Raw genomic sequence first — 22,843 nt, 5'->3', positions numbered from 1 at the left:
ATAGGTTTATCAGGTCCAGAGAACGGGTTCACCAACGAGTCATACGGTCCACGAGTCCGACATCAAAAATAGGTCCCTGAGTCATACAGCTCACGAGTTATACGGCTCACGAGTCATACAGCCAATGAGTTCGACACCACGCAGAAAAGGCTTACAAGACTGACACCACGCAAAGAAAGCCCATGAGACCGACACTACGCTTAAAAGGTTCACGAGACCGACAGTACGCAAAAGAGGCTCACGAGACCGACATTAGGCAAAGAAAGCCCACGAGACAGACACCAGGCAAAGAAGGCTCACGAGACCGACACAAGGAAAGAAAGCTCACGAGACCGACAGGATGAACAGCGCCATCTTCATGTCAATTACAAGTATGTACCTTGTGCAGGGTGTTCCATGAAAGGGAAAATTTCATACTGGCGGGTGCAATTTCGTCACGCTATCGAGCGAGAGATTGTAACTAATATTGAAGGGCACCATCTACATATCAACGACATCAAGTATGTATTTCTACACGTGTAGCTTTTAGGGGGCAGTTCTGTCACGCTACGGGGAGTGACATTGTTACCGACTTTTTAAAATAAAAATGTACTCTTCATGGACCCCCCCCCCCAAAAAAAAAGAAGAATAAATAAAAGAGGACAAGAACGATGCATTGTTTGATTTTAGATTTTTGATAATGCCACCGTGCTATTTAATAGGCTTTCTAAATTTCTAGCTAGAAGACGAACAGGATGTAAATTTTCCCCTTTCCTTTCTCGCTCCACTAGTTAAGTAGGCCTTATTAGATATCCTATCCACCTGCTAAGACGTTTTAGAGTTCAATTTGTATTTTTTTCTCTGTAACTATAATGTATGACATTCAACGGATGATATATCGCAGGGATTTACCTCGATTTGTAGCTTATGTTTGTAAATTATTCTCCTCAAAACATTGCGTTTTTTAAGAAATAGGATATCTGTTTTTATGGATGCATCTTCTTATTCCGAATCGTTAAGCTACCTTAATAAACGATTACGTTATTTTCTGTGAATTTATATCAAATCAACACCTTCGCAGATGACGCCCCCTCCAGATTATGTAAAGCAGGTGTGCACTGCAACATTGACTATTTTGTGCAATATTTCTATTATTATTTGTAAACTTCGTTTCACAGCTGGTTATTTTTCTAGTTGGATGATCTGAATGTCCACATCATTTGATTTTTTTAAAAGTAAATGTATATGTGTTTTGCGAAAAGAGAAACAAGGGTGTTTTGGCATTTTTAAGTTAATGTGGAAAGATCCGATGCACACTTTTACTGAATTCTGTTTACTTTTTCACAAACACTCGCACACGTAAACACATTGCAATTAAAGATCTTGAACATTTCAGCTGGTGAGGGAGGGCAACTGACGGGTAACACCCTAGCAACTCTCCTTTTCCATCTCTCACATTTTATCTTCCTTATGCCATTATCTGGACACTCTATACAATTAATTGGTCTATAGGTGGCGCTGTTCATCCTGTCGGTCTCGTGGGCCTTCTTTGCCTAGCGACGGTCTCGTGAGCCTTTTAAGCGTGTAGTGTCGGTCTCGTTGGCTTTGTTTGCATAGTGTCGGTCTCGTGAGCCTTTTAAGCGTGAGTGTCGAACTCATGGGCTGTCTCACTCGTGGGCTTATTTTACTTGATGTCGAACTCGTGGGCTTTATTTACTTAGTGTCGAACTCGTGGGCTGTATAACTAGTGGGCTGTATGACTTGTGAGCTGTATGACTCGTGGGCTGTATGACTTGTGAGCTGTATAACTCGTGGGCTGTATGACTCGTGGGTGGCGGTCTCGTGACGTGCACCCCCAGAGAATGCCCTCATAGGAGAACCAGTATCACACCGAGACTCATCGTTACTTTCTTCTGCTAATTTCCACGAAGATTTCCCCTCCCTCGGGGTTTAGGACAATCATGTCTGTTGGCTTCACATCGTCTATAGTCTGGGTCGACTTGAACGAAAACCGCCGCAGAAGGTTGACCAAGGTAACCTTTGTTTCCATCATTGCATACCGCTGTCCTGTAGGTAAACACGTAAATGATTCTGACGTCATGTGTTGCATTGTGAACGAAGAGAGTAAAACAGGCTGACAGGGGTCTGGAATTCGTAGAAACAAGTATTTCTATGTTTCATATCTTATAATGTAGATAAATCACGTGATGTGGCGTACCTACTAATCCACCAAGGATGAGATCATCAATGTCTTAAGGATATGCATGGTTTTCAATATCAAATAAAACAAGTTTTAAATTACCGTAGAATGTTGTCTGTGTATTTCAAGAGCAACGTTCAACGTGCAACTCGTGGAATACAATGGTCACTATCAAAGCTGATGATACGATACGGAGAGTTCACTATATATGCAACATTCAATACACGTATTCACTGTACTGATCTGTGAAAATGAATGCTGTCAACTCCCTCCTAAAAACAAAAAACAAAAACAAGAAACACACAAACAAAATAAAAGATTGAACAAAAACATGTTCAATTTAACGGCTGTGGTGTTTACCTTTGTGTTAGATATTAATGCTATGATAACAATTATGTGAATTATTCAAGTGTAAACTATTTACTATAAGTAATTATACATATCTCATTCCAGTTTCACAGAGCAAATTCATAAGGCCTTAAAGTTAATTGTGAATTTAAGGTTATTGAATATCAAAATTGTTTTAATCTTTCTCATTAGAAAATCTCATCCTTCACAAAATTTTTAAATGAAATATTCATGAAAAAGAAAAAAAAATCACGATTAGCACAGAGGAACTGCATCATAAATGAAATGATGTAGTTACCAATACAATTTCGTGGTCCAGCCGCAAACGGAATGTAGGCGTACGGGTGTCGCTTGCTACTGTTTTCCGGAAGAAACCGGTCTGGGTCAAATATTTCCGGGTCTGGAAACTGTTCCGGGTCGCGGTGTAAGGCGTAAATTGCGAATGAGATTGACGTTCCCTTCGGTACGACCTTGCCATCTGAAAGCGTGAGTAGAATTAAAGTTAGATTGAATATGCACAATCAAAATGTTCCAATTTAGACATAAAAACATCAGTGTAATGAAGGGAAATGCATCGTATTCCAACAACAGTCCCCTTTCTGTTGCTATTCGTTTTCATTTCTCCCATTGCGATGGAGCTTCCCTTCAGTTCTGATGTACTGTCATACCGTATCTGCAAACGTCTTTCGCTTTACGTTTCTGCATCGTATTCTATTGGAGAGTATACTACCAAGTCTTTCTCGTACAGGTGAAATCTTGCGAGGAACGGAACTTCTCTTACGTGTCAAATATTTGACACAAACAAGCTTCGGCTCAGGCCGTTGCCGGCGCGACAGGCAGTGCTGCATGGTTCTAGTCCTTGTAGCATGTAGCGGGTACTGCGTATTTTTTTTCGAATGAATGGATTATTGCAATTGGATGACAATTAATTACCCTATATGGGGTAAATACGCAGCGATTAACCAGTGATTTTATTCTTAGCAATGATTTAAAAGAATGGACATAGACGTACTCGGGCTAGATTCATTCATATTCACATTGATCTTTGCGACGTGGTCTTTTGTTGAATTGCTACTGATTGATCACTGTTTTTTTTTTCTTAAATACAAAAGCCGTGATAAAAATCTTCAGCTGCCATAAAAAAAAGAATCCTCGACGTAAGAATAGTTAATTTGAATAAATCTAAGTGCAGTACCCGCTTCTATAAGGGCTCATCACTGGCTATTGGGCGGAAGCTAGGTAATCTAGTGGATATGACGCCTGTCTATAGCAATCAGGAGGTTGCGAATTAGAGTCCCACAGAGTATGTATGCCCATGAATACCATGGCTTTTACTGAAAACATCAATAACAATAACACTGACTAATCGATGTGTATTGACGTCGATGAAAGCTATCTATCAATCAGTTGCGATACAAAAATCCCGGCATTATAAGCATAACACTATAATAGCCAGAGTCACTTTCACTCACCAAGGACGATGTCACTGTCGAGAGTCCTGCTCATGCCAGGTACAGGCGGTAGGACTCGAAGGGATTCCTTCACTACGCAGGTCAAATACGAGAGCTTGGCCAGGTCATCTGTCGTTACGTGACGGTCCGAGTCCCCTGTGGAAGTTTGATTTGATTTTTTATTATTTTTTTAGTCAAGACACACATTTACACGCACAGACACAGAAGACAGATGACATATTATAATGGCTGAAGCCCACAGGGAGTATCGTACGCTTAATCTTTTTGACACGGTGTACCAAGTTGATATGCCCTATTGTTTGAAACCAAAACAACAACAACAACAACAACAACAACAACAACAACAAAAACAATAGTTGGGGTGAAACAAAAATTTCATTTGAACATCTGCAGGGATGCCTTTGACACTTAACAGGCCACATCCCCATTTCTTTGCGAGGGGCGAGATACAATGTTTTGTATGCACGATTTATGGTTATGTCCTAATGAAAGAGTCCCTTCATCTTTAACCCTGTAAAAGGAATGCAAGGTTTGCCCATGGACAATTTGCGACGACATGACACAATATCCTTCCTTCCTGTTTAAAACTGTAGCTGAAAGCTGCGGAAAGTTGTTCCTTCCATCTATCATAGAAGTCTTTTAATCTTTCACAAAGTTGCAGCCTACCTAGGACTTCGGAAATTTCCTCCTGAAGACGTGACTGAATACCTGGATGCAGACCTATGAGGTAAAGGTTCCAGGAGACAGCCGCTGCAGTTGTGTCATGACCCTGTGTCAGGTAGGTATAGGTGAGACTGTCAACATTTTTCAAAAATATAATGATCTTTAGCTACTACGTACAATGCTGTAGGTAGCCTGGGACTTTTTGATCAGAGGCGAGCTGGAGTAGCCTATGGACATCTGCAACCATGATTATCTTTGATATGTAGACTTATGTAGTATGTACACAGTCATTGAGGTAATACTTAGAACGTCAATTGATTATTATCACCTATATTGTTATCTAACTGATTCTGTGATGATGTCTGGCAAAACTTACATGATTTATTGAGTACAGCAACGTTAATCAGATGATATACCCATCTTCTGTGCAACGCATTGCTTTCTCAGCATTTCAGTCATCAATGACTTAAATAACTTATATCCATTCTAGCCTTATTCTACATAAGGTCGGTCAAGTGTAATTCCTAACTGAAGTCTTTGGCATACAGAAGCCTGTAACAACAGAGTGGAAAATGATCTTTTTATTTGTTTATATTCGTTACAAAACCGTAATTCCAATCAGAGAGGTCATACAATGGCATTGTCCTAGGTGAATGACAAAAATCTGGGGGACGAAAGCAAAAAAGGATCCTGATCCCGCGTGACTGATGATTGCCAGTTTGGTGCCCGAGTGTCGGTGAACTGATGTCTACTGGAAGGATCATATCCCTCCTCATTTACTTTCTTTCTCTCTTCCTAAATGATGACACCTCTAGAGACAATATTGTGGAACAACAGGTAAGAATGAGAAGGCTTCCGTCGTGTGCATACCGCGAACATGACATCATCCACTTCTTCCTGTACGTCTGCCAGAGTGAAGCTAGGGTCCTCTCTGTGCATCTGGATGAGGAGATCCAGGAATGCGATTTGTTTGCGTTGTTCCGCAACAGCGCCCTCATCCTGAGTACTGACATCAGGAGACTCCGATGATTCAAGCAGCTTTTGTTGAATCATCTACCGAAACAATGTAAACAACCTATGCAGCAGACATTCTGCATTCGATTATGACATGTCAATGGACTTAGCTGAATAAAAATCCAAACCTGCAACGTCATTGAAACCCAGTATATCATAACGTTTTATTCTTATAGGACTACCCAGTCAACTTTAAACTCTTTCCAATCAAATTCGTAGTGTGGTCAATCAAACAAATCGATACTAGTTGCACTATGCCTACATCGATCAGACAAATTAACACAGACGCCTAGTAATTGCCTTTTAGAGTTTGCAATTTCGTTTTTGCTTTTTAAAGAGTATTTATAGGGAAATGGTTTCGTTTTAGAGCGATCATTTTTTGTTTTTGTTTTCAGCAATTTAAATTCACGTTGGTGACTATATGTGTTTCCCTTTTTGGGGGACTAAATTGGGAGCCCATTTTTACAGTTTCGTCTTCTTCAGAACGCATGGTCAACATTGGAAGGTATGGACACTCTGTGGCTAGAATGTACAAATAGACACCATTTTCCCTCCCCGTAGCCCCTCCAAATTTAGATTTTTCTTAATTAATAATCTGCAATAATGAGTTAATGATTATGTACAGATACTCAAGATAACCGTGCATAGACCCACTTGTTATTTTGTCTTTTTTCCTTTTCTTTTTAATGTTTTGTATGTTCCACTGTTTTTCATTTTATTCTTGTATGTTTCTTGAATGTTTCTTATCATCTGCCAAATGAGCAGAAGAGCACCGTGGCTAAATATTGACACAGATTATCATCTCCAAAGAGTTCGCCATTTAGATTTTCTGTATATACTTGGTACGAACCCCACGTTCTTAATTCGATTGAGAGTCTGCAGGTAACCAATTTGAATTAATTTCAAGTGCTATTGATGAATACCATTGTTCATTCGAAGACGAATGTGAATTATGTTGACTTTTTTTTTTTTTTTTGGTTAAACCGAAGCTGCATTTGGGGGAAACAGATTGAAGAAATTAAATAAAAATGACCAGGACATCCTTTCCTTGTTATCTGTCAATATACAATTATTATTGCGTGTAGAAGATAGGTTTGATAGACCGTATTAAGGGTTGCAACGAAATTGACTTTGATACATGACTTGTATTTCAAATTATTTTTTTTGTGTGTGTCTTTCAACTTCAATTTATTTCTGAAACTTTTTTTTTCAAGAATGCAACATACTAAAATATGTTTCTCTAAGGAAAAACAATACATCATTAGCATAAGAATACAGTACATTGTTAAATCTTCTATTTCATGACATGAAAAGAATATAGGAAAGTGTTTCTGGACATCTGCCTAATAAGGCTACGAGCACTTTTCCCACGATTTCAATTTTATTTGTGCATTTTTCCCCTCAAGACTACAATGTACAAAGGTAGGTACAGCAGAAACACAGTTGGGTAAAGCAAGATTTTCTGTCAAAAGGTGGACAGTATAAAACTCATTTGAATATGTTTGAACGTTTACCGATTGTGTAACGCCATGGAGAATTCTTAGATATTTTCTTTGCCTTTCACCAGCCTCTGTCCGATAGAAGAAGGCATCCACCCACAAAAGAGGAGATCTGAACCTCATGAATGCTATCGCAATCATGCTGTACGTATATGTCAACAGGAAAAATCAGCGAACAAAATAAAGGAAAAAGGGAAACGTTATAAACATTCTTGACACTGATCATCTCTTCGACACAGTAAAGAATAGAACTCTTTTTTTATCTAAAAACACACACACACAACTACACTGGAAATAGAAAAAGCTTTAGATTAACTTTCTGAACAACATCACATTATCTCACTGCTTCGTAAATGACTGCATTTCTTATACACATTAAACACATGCAGCACATGTCTGGTTTGCATACTTACTAGAGTTATAATAATGCATGAAATTTATATTGCTCCAAATACACTCTGCGTGGTGATCATGACGCATACATGCTATTATTACCCCGGTCAATTGATACATTTTGATTTCCAACCAGCACTGACAGTGCTCACTCTCCACTCCCATGGGCAGGAGCATTCCAGCCTGTCACCATCTTACAAAATACGCAAATTTTCACAGAAAAGAATAAGAAATTTTCTTCTTGCCCTGAAAGCGAAATCAATTAATGACAAAGTGCAGTGGCTTTGCCTGAGCCGGGTTGAATAAAAAGAAATAAACAGAAAAAACACATGTTGATGAAAGCTTTAAGTCATCTAAAACCGAAAATGTCATTAAGCATTGCATTGCATTCCATGTTGAAAAGGACTTAGTATCAATTAATTCAGCTTGATTTTTCAGATTTATATATTGTTTCTTTCAAATTGCCAATCTGTCATGATTTAGAAATCATTCTTATCTAAATCAATTGACCAAGAGCAATAGATATTCCGATACAGAATACTGAAGTAAGATAGAAGGGTCTTGTTCAAATTCTTTACTGAAAGTAAATAATTCCTTCAAATCGCTATACAATTAGTGTTTCATTTTACCCTTTGAGGGCGCGCACAAACTCGCTGTCTGTGTCACCCTGTGCGTTCATGTGTTTCCCCATGGCCGTGCCTGTATGGTGAAGAAGAGTTTTATATATATATATATATATATATATATATATATATATATAGGCCTATATTACAAATTACCACAAATTACAATCTAACCAGCTAACAATTGTAGTAAGTTATCGAAGACCAACTTAAATGTTATAATGATAGAGCTTCACAATCGACCAGCTCAATTTCTGCAAGACATTACAAACATGACTTTACTGCCAAACTCTGTGAATGCGATTTATGTAGTTGCCTTATAATGTCGACAATTACTGACGGCATTAGACGTTACTATTGCTTTCGACCTTGTTTAATTTTACGTTAATGAAGTATTCACAGGTCAATAATGATCTCCTCAGACAATATCAGTGCACGTCAACAAGCCACGCACGTGGGCACGGCTGTGTAACGTATGAGCCAAAATATAATGTCAGGCGGTGAACACACAAACTACACTGTGGCACATGCAGGAATATACTGATGAAATCACAATTAATTTGTTAATCTACCATACAAGGTACTTCAATGGCAGCCAAGTCGGTAATATCAATAATATGTATTATTTGCATCTTGTCGACGAAACGGCAGAATAAAAATGCCTTTTTAGTGTCGAGTTCGTGAGCCTTACTATAGGTTAGTGTCTAGCTCATTGGCTTTATGATTCGTGAGCTGTAAACCTCGTAGACAGTATGAATCGTGGGCAATATGAAATGTCGGCTGTACGAGTCATGGACGCCGAGCTTGTGCCATGCACCTGAAAGTAATGGGTAAACTACCATATCTTGATTCTTTACTGATGCCACATCACAGAAGGAAAAACTTTTCATTGAGGGTAATTGAAATCAGGGTGCCTACATATGTCTCCACCGCCTTTCACGGTATATGAATGTCCACGTTAAGCAGCAAATAGGAATACATTACCGCATATGACGTCAAGGGCACAAAGGGTTGCGAGTGGGAAGATATTGACAGGATCACGTCTGTTTGCAAAGGCATCTAACTTCTCTGCCAAGATGTTGCTCTGCTCGTTGAAAACACCCATGAAGTTTTGGAGGATGGAGAAGTGGAAGGTTGGTGTCAGCATCCTTCGACGCTGGAACCACTTTTTACCTGTACTGTGAATGAAAATTACCGACAAACGAATAACAAGAGACCCATGAGTCTCCCGTTCACCTAAGCATTACAAGTTCACCTTCCATGGCACATTCTTGCAGATTCTCTTGAGAACATTGTAAACTTGGGGGCGGGGCAGCTTTGAAAGCTTCTATCGGGGCTTTGATGTCCATTTGCATATTCCATGACACTGGTAAAGAATACCTGCCAAGTACACTGTATTTTGAAAATTTGACAATGCGTTGTGCTCCTGGTGTTTAATGTTGCCCGTATGCACAAATACTTATTCTATCCCTCTTGCGATAATCACTGCCAAATTTGGTAAAAAAAAAAATCAGACCATGCTTGTGCAAAAAAGATGAAAAAAAAAAATTATCCTAACTTTGGTCTCCCCTACCCCCCGCTTATCCCCCAGATCTACCACAAACAAACTCGAAACTATACGACAAACGCTAATCTAAATTACACAAAGTACTTCCTTAGCTTATCATTTACGATTTGAGAGAAGAAGATTTGTAAAGACCAGGGAGGTTCCCTCCTCCCTGTAGCCTTTTGTCAAGGCCCTCTCGATGTAATGGGCGAGCGAAGCGAGCCCAGCCGAGCGCGACAGCGCGACCCCACTCAGCTGGGCTCTCTTCAACATACAGCGAGAGGACCTTGACAAAAGGCTAACCTCCCTGGTACGATTCCTCAACTTGGGGGTTGTGTCTGTCTCATCCCCCTCGACCATTGTGCTCCAGGCCTCCCCCCTCCCTCCTCCATGGGGAATGGTGGCCACTTGAACAAAATGAGAGCTTATCTCAGTGGGGGTGCTACCTGCTAAGGTTGGTAAAAATCCATCATGGGGCTTTTAAGACGAAGATGAAAATGTACAATTTAGGTCCCCAATTGGACTACGCACGCCGGACGATGAACGATCGCAATAGCTCACTTTAGTCTTTGGCTCAGGTCAGCTGAAAATCCAATGATACGATAATCGACGAAAGAAATACTAGTACACGCCCTCCGTGCAACTTCTGAAAAAGTGAAAGACACTGAAATACAATATCGTTGGATAAGTGACTTTACGTCACACTATCTAGGCCAATGCCAGTGAGCAATAAACTGGAGAGGGGCGATATGAATTGTCTGTCAACATTGCTTAACGTAGTTCATGAGACTCAAGACAGTGGTTATGAGCGATCTCAAATGTCTCGTCTAATCAAATTGTATATCACTGAGAATAAGGTCGAGGTTGCAATTAACATGAATACAGCAAGTCTAAAGGAAATGAAATGAATGTAGAGCATTGATGTTTCCGATGTTGCAGACATATTCACTAACATTGTATTTTCATAATGTTAAGACAGTGGTCTGGTCTTGCAATTCTTATATCCGTTTTCCTAGGCTTGCATGGTCTATCAACGAGAATTACTGATTGTAAGTTGGAGCCCACGCATAAATTTTGAACAGGGAGATTATTGGCAAATAAAGGTCGATACTTTGCCATTCAGTTCCGCAAAATATGCGCAAATTTGATTACAGCATATTCAATTCAATTCAGTTCAATTCAATTCAATTTGTTTCATACTTCTCGTATATCAATATTACATCAAAAAATAACAGCACAAGTTCTTTTACCTTGTCAACAACCACAAAAAGAAATACATACATAATAACAGTAATTATAATGATAACTGGTCAAAATTGATATGAGGTTGTACAAAGAGAAGTATGATGGGACCTACATGAAAGCAAGCTTGTTGGCTGTAAGCCCCGGATAATCAGTGTTTGTGAAAGAGAAACGGAGAACGGATAGAAGTACAGACCTGGTGATTTAATGGTACCAATTAAGGAAAACGGGGTATGCCTATATGATTAAGAAATAAAAGAAAAAGAAAAAGAAAACTATACTAAAATACAAACCATAATTGTGACCAAGCTATTATTTGTTTCCGAAATAGGACATGATATACATGTAGGGCCTACTTAAATATACACTTAATATTGCATTAAAACTATCACAAGGTTGTGTTCAGCAGAACACAAAAGTGACATATACAGCTATAGAGTCATTTGTTGCCTGCCGTCATAAGCTCTGGGTAGAAAGTGAAAAAGAGGCAGAGAGAGGGAGGGAGAGAAGGAGACGAAATGAGTGCGGAGTTGCTAATGATGAATTCAGAGAGCGTGACGGCAAGGCCCACATTGCAATCTGCAGCGTGTTGACATGTGTGTTTAATCGGACAGGTTAAGTAACATACCACAGTATTATTACATAAGGCATTACAAACTTATTCGGTGCATGTCTGCAAGGTAAGCATTTAATAAAGACACTTTTAATTTGCGTTTGAAAGAATATAAAGACGAGCAGCTAGTTATTTCGGGTAAGAGATCATTCCAGTATCTGGGACCTGTATACATTATCGGTTTTCTTTTTTAGCGAAAAATTTTCGAGTACGTGGAAGGTGAAACGCGTCACTTTGGCGGGTAGGATAACTGTGAATCCAGTTATTTTTTTCTGAACATACAAGGAAAACATCTGGTAACTTCTTGGCGGAAGATTTATACATGAATATGCCGACGTTATAACTGAATAGATCTGATGCTTTTAATATATATATTTTTTTTGAAGAATTGTTCGTATGTGACAAATATCCGACGTGGTTCATATTTTTAATGGCACGTTTTTTAATGCGGAACAGTACATCAAGAAGATTTCTACTTGCATTCCCCCATACAAGAATACCATAATTAAGATAGATAATGCTCAAGGTAAAAGTTCAACTATATGGAAAATAATCAATGAAATTCTTAATAAGAGCAAATCATCACCTGATTCTCAAGTATTTTATAAAGATGGCAATACGATAAGAAATCTGGTTCATATAAGCAATATGTTTAATGAATACTTTGTACATATCGGTCCACAACAGGGCTCTAAAATCGATGAGAGTAATTGTGATTTCGCAGAGTTTTTGCCACAACCAATAAATTCATCTCTATTTTTAAACCTCACTGATTTTATTGAAATATTAAGAATTATTCGCGCCTTTAAAATTAGTTATTCTGTCAGTGATGATGAAATTAGCACCCACTTACTTAAGCAGATCATAGGTATTTTGTCTTCCTTAGTCCATATCTTAATCTATCTCTTTCTTCTTGTATTTTTCCAAGTTCCTTCAAAATTGCTAAAGTAATACCGATCCACAAAAAGGATGATCCAACATGTGTATGTTTCTCCAAAATACTCGAGAGAATTGTTTATAATAGGCTGTATGGATTTTTATGTCAGAATGATTTCTTCAATCCTGACCAATTCGGTTTCTGAACTAATCATTCTGCTGATCACGCGCCAATGCAGTTATTCGATAGAGTATCGAATGCCTTGGCAGATTGATTATAAACATGTAATTGGTATATTTATGGATCTGAGCAAGGCATTTGATACTCTTAACCACAATGTTTTTTGTTTATGATGTATAATACCTGATTTATCTTGTGTTATGTTTTTGTTGAAAGAAAAAAAAAAGAAGAAGAATGAAAATAAATGAATCGAATTGAATTGAATTGAACAAAATATTATATAAGCTACGACATTACGGGGTTCGGGGTACAGCACTTACATGGTTTGAAAACTATTTGTTATGTAGAAAACAATTTGTTTCCTTTAATTCAGAATCCTCCAAGACATTACGTGTAACATGTGGAGTCCCCCAGGGTTCAATCTTAGGTCCGTTATTGTTTCTAATCAACATTAATGATATTTCAAACGCATCATCCATGTTACAGTATTTATTTGCTGATTATACAAATGTGTTTTAGTCACATACTGACCTAAACCACCTAGTTACTACTTTGAATAATGAATTACCGAAATTATCTGCGTGGTTTAAAAGTAATATACTGGCACTCCATTTAAGCAAAACTAATTTAATTCATTTTAAATGTAAAAAAGCTGATTTACCAGAAGATGATTTGTACATTGATGGTACATCTCTCGAAAAGAGAACACTTAATAAATTTCTCCGTGTGTACATAAGTGAAAACCTAACATGGGATGATCATGTAAAACACATTATTTTGCCTGTATCCCGAAACGTTGGCATGTTAACTAAGCTTCAGTATTTTTTACCAACTCGTGTATTGTTTACCCTGTATAATGCTTTGAACCTGCCATATATATCGTATTGCAACATTATTTGGGCAACCCACAAATGTAACACAGACTGTATACTTCTCCTGAAAAAAAAAAAAGCAATTCGAGTGTGCAGTCGAGCACGCTCTCGAGATCACACCGACCCATTGTTTTTTCCCAGCTTAAATCCCTTAAGATAAATGACATAAATCCAAAAGGCTGTATTTATTGTTTGCCTCAAGTCAAACCTCTTGCCTCCAATATCTAACAGAATATTTCGGTCAAATTCAGAGATTCACTCTTATCCTACCAGACAACCCGCAAATTTGCATTTATTTAACCCCAAAACTGCACTCGCGCATCATTCTATCAGACACTCCGGCCCTGACACTTGGAATTCCCTTCCCACCGAAATTAAAAACATGACCACTATGTATTCATTTAAAAAGGCTGTAAAACTTCACCTCCTTAAGCAGTATTCCCCAGTATGACATTTTGATTTCTTTATTGTTATGTATTATAATCAAATGTATATAAACATGTACATGATACATGATGCATGTATGTGTGCATACATATATCGACCTATTTATCTATCTATCTATATATATATATATATATATATATATATATATGGGTATTATGTGTATGTATAGAATAGGTGCACATATGTATATTATGTATATGAGCATGTATATGTATGTATGTGTATACCATGTGCCTTTTCATTACTGTGCACATTTAACCACGATATATCTTGTTATTTCATGTCAGATAACCATATGTAGAATGTTTTGTATTCATTTATCACTATTTTTCATAGTGCATATTCGGTTATTACTACGGCAAAGGCCCCTGAACGTGTTAATGCAGACTCATTCATTATCATTACTATTATTGTAAAGTAGTTGGAGTGGTACACATACACTTTGTAATTTTCCCTTTCCCCCTACCCTTCCCTCTCTCTCTATCCCTTATTCTATCCAGAGTAGCTAAGTATAGGGTCTCCATACCGTCAAGCCTTGGCTTATTTTGGAGACCCTTCTGTTTACGTTCCCCAAGCTGTTTTTACTTCTTTTGTTTTGTACTAAAAACTATGTGTCGATATACGGTTTGTCATAAATGACTTGTACACAATCATATCTGATGTAACGGAATTAAGCAGAAATAAATCAAATCAAATCAAATCAAAGATACGGAATAATCAAAGTAGAATGAAGTTTGACTATGAAAAATGCTCTTAAGTTTATGAAGAACACCTGTGATTCTAGAGAGAATATTACTTACATAACTAATGTGGGATTTCCAAGATAAGTCATTATCAATACAGAGCCCTAAAAATTTTGTACAATTCACTTGGGGTAATTCAATTTCATCAAACTTGATATGAAGGGGGAGCGTTTTAAGACTGTTGCTAAAAAGCATCCAATGAGTTTTATCTATATTAAGTGATAGTTTGTTGGCATATATCCAAGACTGCACAGATTTGAGTTCTTTATTCATTGTGTCAATGAGAGTATAAGGATCTTTGTGTGTAAAAATCAGATTAGAGTCATCAGAAAGAAATGGCGAGGAATTAGGAAGATCGTTGATATACAAAATAAATAGTAGTGGGCCTAGTAAGGAGCCCTGTGGAACACCACACGAAATTAACTTCAACTGAGAATCACAGCCATTTATAGTTACAAATTGTTTTCCGTTTCATGAATAATCTCGAAACCAGTCCAAAGCCTTCCTACGTCACTTGTAAATCAAAATATCATGGTCAATTGTGTCGAATGCCTTCGAAAAATCAAGAAAAACTCCAATAGTGTGGGAGACATCATCGATGGCGTGAGCAACTTTATGGATAAAAGTGAGTAAGGCATGGGTCGTGCTGTGATTTTTCCTACAACCCAATTGGGAGTTACAAAAACACTTCACACTTTTCAAGAAATTTGTGGGTGCGATATATACCAGCCTTTCAAGAATTTTTGAGAATGAAGTCAGCAGAGATATAGGGCGATGATTAGTCACATATTCTTTTTGTCCTTTTTAAAAAATGGGTACTACTTTGGCAATTTTCATTCTTTGAAGAACTATGCCACTAGATAATGATGAATTAGAAATGTGTGTTAATGGTGAAACTACTTCATTATTTTTTAAGGAGAAAATTTGTAATTCCATCACATCCTGAGCTTTTCTTTGTATTCAAAGTTTGCACAATGTCTTTAATTTCTTCATCAATGATTGGTTCGAAAAAAAAAGAGACTGTTAATTCTGATCTTTTAAAAAGTAATGAAAATCAGCGCTTGAATGCGGGATACTGCTGGCAAGATTTAGTCCATGCTTACAAAATATTCATTGAATACTTCTGCCATATCAGCCTGATCATCAATGTGCTTATCAGTCTTAATAATATGCCTAGGGGGTTCGGTTTTACTTTTGGTGTTCAGCGCGTCATTTATCACCTTCCACGTACTCTTGATGTCATATTTATGCTTAATAAACTGCTTTGAAAAATACATTCGTTTGGCTAAACGTATTAATGTTGTGAGAGTGTTGCGATAACGCACATACCGAGACCGAGTTCGACTATTAGGATCTCTCCTATATCTATAGAATAGGATATTTTTACGAGTTATAGACCTAAGGAGAGACTTTGAGACCCAGTTCTTTTTAGGAACCTTTTTGCGGTTTGAGCAAGTAACTGGCTTGACGGGTATTGTGGAATCTTATGTGGGTGATATCTGTGAAAAATGTTCAAAAGTTAAGTTTGCATCGCTTTGGTTATTAACATTCGACCAATTGACGGAGCTCAATCATACCCTAAGTCTACTAAGATTAGTTTCGGACATTTCTCGAATACCAGAATTGGGTAAATAAGAGGGGATATTACCTGTGTTACAACTGGGCATAAGAGCGAAAATCGGAAAGTGATCGGATACGTCAGACACATACACCAAACGTGATATTCAATATTGGAAAAGGAGCTGTTAACAAAAATGTTGTCAATTAAAGTTGCTGTGATATCAGAAATTCGAGTGGGCTTCTTTATAAGAGGTGAATTAAAAAGACTCGGATAACACCAAATTTTTCTAAGAGATTATAATTTAGATTCTGAGTGACGTAAAGCCCAACTACATCGCTTTTTTTTACCTGCCCTGTTGTTAGTTAATAGTGTGAAACCATTAATGGTAAATAGAGAAGAAGGTGATGTTTCCTTTAACCAGGTCTCACTGATTCCGATGACTTGAGTGCCAAATTTGATTTGATTCACGAACAAGAGTTTTTTGTTTAATCTCCTAATTTAAAGTGTGAAACAAAAAATTGGTTTGGATTCAAATGAGACGATGGAATTACGTCGTTTTCTAAATGGTATTCTGTGGGTGGCATTTGAGGACTGGTGTCATTTACGTCAGAATCAAGTATCAGCTCGTGAGTTTGCGAGCTCAAATAAGAAATGATGTCGGGGTTATCACCTTCTTCACTATCAAGTGTCATGTACGAGTACATCCTCTTTGCCTGGTGCGTAGGTAGATGTAACAGTAATTTCGTTATTCATATCATTCACACTATTTGACTTATAGCGCGCTATTTCGAAACATCGGGCTGATGTGAAAACGCCTAATGTAAGAACATCTGTGTTTGTGAGTACAAGCAGCAAGAAAATGCATCAAGAGCAGGCAGAGATACTGGAATGATCATTTTTCTTTTTGAGATAATGAGACACACATGAGTGACTAGGTACGTACAGTCATTAGGCGTTTTCACATCAGCCCGATGTTTCGAAATAGCGCGCTATTTTCTGACTTGGGAAATTAACCCGATCATGAAATAGCGCGCTATTTGATGATGTGAATACAAATTAGCGCGCTACTTGATCGAGAAAATTTCTCGAGTCTAAGACCCCGTTTACAGTGCGGGGCTGGGCCGAGCCGCGGCCGAGTCGGGGCCGAGCCCAGCCTCAATTGCGGGGCCGAGCCCCGCAATTTTGTCCGTTTACACTGCCGGGCTCGGCCCACTGAACTAAAACATAGGTGGTGTAAACGGACAAAATTGCGGGGCTCGGCCCCGCAATTGAGGCTGGGCTCTGCCGCGGCTCGGCCGCGGCTCGGCCCAGCCCCGCATTGTAAACGGGGTCCAACTCGGGAAATTTCCGGATAGCAGGATAATTAATGCGAACTAGCGCGCTATTTGATAATGTTTGGGCTGATGTGAATAGGAAATGAAATAGCGCGCTAATTTGCGATCGCGAAAAAATATCTCGAGCTTAAATTTTTATCGGGCTGATGTGAAAACGCCTATTGACAGCAAAAAATAAATGTCGGTTCAATGGTTCCAACCAGAAAATACTTGAGATGTGTCAACAACATGTGTTCACTGGATGTGGAATAATGACAGGGGATTTGCATTTGGCTACAGGAATATCTGCATAGCAGAAAGAGAAGATCGAGTCAAGTTCATGTGGTCATAAACCGGAATTGTGTAGATACAGTAAATGCTATTATAGGCGTTTAAGAGTACACGCTTGGCACAGATATATGAAAGAAATGAGGAAGCTTTATGGAGCTTAGTTTTGACATTTCAACAAAAGTACACCTTCTAAGCAGAAGGAATAAGTGACGATGAACATAATGTACATAGATCAAAACTTACGATATCAAACAAAATAAACTCAACTGTCTCAACCTTTGAGAACAGAAGCAATAATGCTATTGACATGAGAACGGAATTTGGATTTCTTTAACCGATTTCAATCGAGACAATTTGTGACCACCACCCCCTCCCCAATACATGTAGACAGAATGACGAGCGGAGTTGACTATATTTTTTTCCTCTTGTCAACCCTTTTTACTATTATAAACAACACACACACACAAATATGTATTTGGTATAACAAAACCCCGTAGATCATACCTGAGCAACAGTCCGAGACCGAGCCATGGCTGGAGAAAGGAGTAGGCGAATGATCTCTTCATGTTCCCACCGCACTTCAGTACGGCCTGTTGGAGCGAAACAAATTAACTGTACTGTCAGGATTGTTAGCATGATTGTTCAAGATCTTCCCCAGGCAGCTCATAGGGATAAAGAGACATACAAAGGCAAGCAAGTACGAGAGGAAAATAAGTGATGAAATTTGGTTGAACGTTGATGTCATTCTAAAAACAAAGACTCTGTGTCTCTCATCACTGATCACCTGAATCAAGTGCACTCTACAGACAGCATAAAGTTCACTTTTGAACTTGAAAAAGAAGGATCAATCCCCTTTCCAGACGCACCAATCATCAGAAAGCGAGATGGACAAATAAAGTTCACGGTATACTGGAAGCCAACGCATACCAACATATATCTCAATTTCAAGTCTCACCACCACCTTCATCAAAAGTTAGGTGTGGTTCACACTCGCTTCCACCGCTGCGAAACAGAAGTATCTGACCCCAAAGACAAGAAAGAAGAGGGTACCACAATCTCTCCTGCTCTGTCGCAATGTGGCTATCCCCGATGGACGTTAAAACGGAAGGATAAGAAAAACAGAACAACTTCCAAACAACAAAAGAAAGACGGAACCACTCCTGTATCCTGCAGTCCTGTAGTCCTACATCAAAGGCTTATCAGAGGCAATTAGTAGGATTTTCAAGAAACGTGGTATCTCTACATCAATGAAACCATACAACAAGCTTAGAGACATACTGGTTCACCCAAAGGAGAAAATCAAAGAAATGGACAAGCCACATGGAGTGTACATAGTCCCTTGCCGTTCTCTCCAAGAACAAATGACAAATGTATCAGGGAAACCAGTCGAAAATTGAGTACCCGAAATGACGAACACAAAAAGGATTGCCAAATATAGGATGGACAATCATATACACGATCGCAGAGGGCATCAGTAAGCCAAACATACAAGAAGTCTACCATACCTGACCATGCTGGGTGGAAAAATCACGTCATCAACTGGGAGGGGTCGCGGTTAGTAGCGAGAGAGAGCCAGACCCTGAACAGACGTATCAGAGACGCCATCTGGATCTAGAGAACCCCCTACAACATGAACCGGGATGAGGGGGGGGGGGGGGGTGGCATACCAGCTGTCTGACATTTACGATGGTGGTATCACTTGGATGTCACACCTAGGGGATTGCTGATTGGCGCCAGATCATCAGTGGCCAATTAGCCATCGCTTGAGAAAGAGTATACTCTTTCGTGGTATTCATGGTATACATGAAGAAATGTATACATTTGGATGTCAATGAATGGAATATCAAGGAAGCGTACGTGTTATCATGGTGAAATGGCATTTGCTCCTGCGGCAATTGCACCGGTCTTATTTTCTCCAAGGACATAGCGTTTGGGTTGTGAGAGGGTGCGAGGTTTAGTTTGATGTGAGGATTAGCAGTAGGGTTAGGGCCATGTTTATGGGTAGAATTTATGTTTGGCATGGTAAAAGCCTTGGCAGAGGAGGGATGAGATCTCAGCAGTCATTGTTAGTGCCATGGACGATGTTCATGTTACAAAAAAAAAAAAAACCTACTTCCTACTTTTGATCCTTAAGAGTTCGAAAACTATACATAAAAACATTGTCATTGATATGAGTAATAGCTGAATAGTGTACAATCTAGTTGGAGGTGATTTGAATATGAGAGCATGAATCAGTTTTGTTAATTTTACGATTAATTTTAAAGTTAAGTTCTGGATTTTGATCAAAATTGAACCCACTGTACATAATTGAACTTTACACAAGAACCAATGAAGTGTGTGTGATTGTTTGCCTACAATGACCCTGAACAATAGACATGAATACCACGAATACCAAGTACCTTTTCAGAGTTCTGCTGACTAGGCTTCTGGTTTCTTGCTCCAAGGCACATGAGTGCTTTATTAACAATTCATGATGAATTGCCCTGGGCATTGCTGTAGTCTGAATTCATGTCAAAGGGTAAAATGCATGCACATGACAAAAATAAGCACATGTTTTCATGTGCTTGCATACACTGCATATTAGGATGGATAAAGAATAGCCGTGACAAAGGAATTTCTCATGAAGATGTAATAGAACATTCCAATCCTGGCCATTGTTTAGGATCATTGTCAGGGTGTTAACGACACACTGCCATACACGCCAACTGACCCCTGTACAAAATCAAAATTTTGTACAGAGGGTTGAAAACAGAGCAATTTTTTTTTTTTTTTGTAACACCTAGTACCACTTAGGCGGCTGACAGTTTTTCTTTTCATTCCTTCCCTAATTCTTGGCCAATTATAATCAACTTCTCCCAATTGCGGTAATAGGATTTACTCTTTCTTTTGATGGTCGCAAAAAAAAAAATAACTTTAAAAAATACCTCTTTTGCTTCAATTGCTTTGCTATTCTTTAAATGCTAAACGTCTCTTTTCGGTGTTGTCTGTAATATGACATTAAGAGGTCTTCTGTCTTTGCTGGCCCATGTTTGAACATCGGAGTATTGGAATAAGAAAAATCAGTACAGCGACAGCTTGAAGCAGAAGCAACAACAACGAAGTACGAGGAAGTCTGAACTAGACGTCAGCTGGCGTGCTTACCTCCACGTGTTTGGCTCTGTAGATGGTTATGTGAGGCTTTGGTCCATTCCACCATCTAACTATTCCACCTGTCCTTGCTCGATACTCCTCATAAACTGCTTGTCTGTACACGAAAAATTCTATGATGGACACCAAAAAAAAAAAAAAGCATCAGTCCCGAAGATCACTCCCGAAATCTGATTTTCACATACATTTCTTTGTCTGTGTACCAAAACTTATGGTTATTAAAATCTTACTTCAACAGATACACATGAAGTAGGGCTACCCAGTCACAGTCCACTTCCACCCCCTCCCCCCCCCCCCCCCCCCCGGCTCGGTCGCTTTGCTCCTTCGAACATTTTCTCAGCGTTTTCCACCCAATCCTGAAAACGGAACGACTTGATTTGAAGCCACCAAAATGTCGATGGCGGCTTATGCTTGAGATATAAAGCTGATGGCTAAAAATCGCACCTTCAAAAATCGCCAACCGAATTAGAGGAAGACCTTTCAGTAACATACTGGATTGTATTACGTCAAAATATTTTAGTGAAGCTAGCACCTCTGTGTCTACGAGAAACATGACAATTTGGCACAGATGATTTTTTTTTTTCAAATACCAGATTGTTACGTTGCCGAACAAAGAGCAGTGACTTAATTTTCTACCTTTATGATGGGAAATGTAAAAATCAAATAAAAGAAGCATAATCATACAAAGTATGTAATGAATTATGGTAATGGTACTAGATGGTGACGGAAGAATTTTTTTTGTCCGAGTAATGAAAGGAATCGCTCACATTGTACTGCAATTTTTAACAGCTTATAACATGTTGCAACATTGACATTGTGTTTCTGTGCTTGATATTACTGACCTCTCAAATCCTTACTGAACTTGTGCAAATTGCCAACAATCGGAAGTGCCGGAGGCCCCTGAAATTTGCTGATAAGGATGAATACGCGAATGAGCTTCATCATGTGGTAACACATGGTTGAGGCCGCAACAAAGATGACCGCTGCGACTCCTACTCCGAAATTAACATCCATCGTTACACTTGAACTAAAAGACAGAATAACATGGATAAAAAAGTGTTGTAGCTGACGATGGCAATGGAATTGTGAGGACTGAAGACAAATTGTAAGAGTATATGACTGGAAGAGGTTGCAATTGAAGTAGCATCTGAAAAAACAGAACTGAACTTGGAAGGAAGTGGAGTAAGTAGAAACAAACGGATAACGAGAAATTATAGTACATGTATTACATTAATCATTACCAAAGGTATGATTACCAGTTCGCTGGTAGCAGTAATTGTGGTAGTCATAGTGGATATAGTTACATGTAGATATTCAGATTGATAGTGAATGAAACAAATTCTAGAGAACTGCAATTATTGTATAACATATTTGGCTGTAGCAGATCTCAGATGAATTTTTAAACTAGAACACTATGAAATCAATCATGCTAGTTTCAGCTACTTCAGAAGCAGGGGCACACAAATCCTTGGACTGCTGCAGTGTGTTACACCCCTCTCCTAATAATTCTCGAAAAGAGGTTTGGTACAAAACAACAACAACAACAACAACAACAACAACAACAACAACAACAACAACAACAACAACAACAACAACAGGGATTTGGGGAATCGCTTTTAGATTGCAAATGCGATTCTACAATTGGAAATAATTAACAAAATGCTTGATGTGTATTGTTTTACTTCACGAGGAATACAGTGATAATGCCTATTACAGGTGTGTCGACCTAAGTATAGTAAGAGAACAATGGTGCACTCACCTTACTACAATAATGAAAAAATGAAACTCTGCTGTGAGATTTGCGTGACTGTCGTTACACT

General features: G+C 38.6%; 1 protein-coding gene across 1 annotated transcript; it reads right to left on the bottom strand.

Moving 5' to 3' along the window:
• Positions 1-1,817: 1,817 nt before the first annotated feature.
• LOC140228566 (cytochrome P450 4V2-like) lies at positions 1,818-22,037 on the bottom strand. The gene is made up of 11 exons (XM_072308799.1): positions 21,866-22,037; positions 21,018-21,136; positions 18,381-18,466; positions 9,176-9,369; positions 8,198-8,267; positions 7,191-7,317; positions 5,533-5,715; positions 4,666-4,768; positions 4,000-4,134; positions 2,826-3,005; positions 1,818-2,046 (listed from the first exon to the last, which is right to left on the bottom strand). The coding sequence occupies exons 1-11, from the start codon at positions 22,035-22,037 to the stop codon at positions 1,883-1,885; spliced, it is 1,533 nt and encodes a 510-aa protein (XP_072164900.1). The 3' UTR covers positions 1,818-1,882.
• Between the last annotated feature and the right edge of the window lie 806 nt (positions 22,038-22,843).

Source organism: Diadema setosum, chromosome 5, assembly GCF_964275005.1.
Source record: "Diadema setosum chromosome 5, eeDiaSeto1, whole genome shotgun sequence".
In the NCBI taxonomy this organism is placed as follows: Eukaryota; Metazoa; Echinodermata; class Echinoidea; order Diadematoida; family Diadematidae; genus Diadema; species Diadema setosum.
The sequence above is the reverse complement of the archived record's forward strand: the minus strand, read 5'-3'. Positions and strand labels throughout refer to the sequence as shown.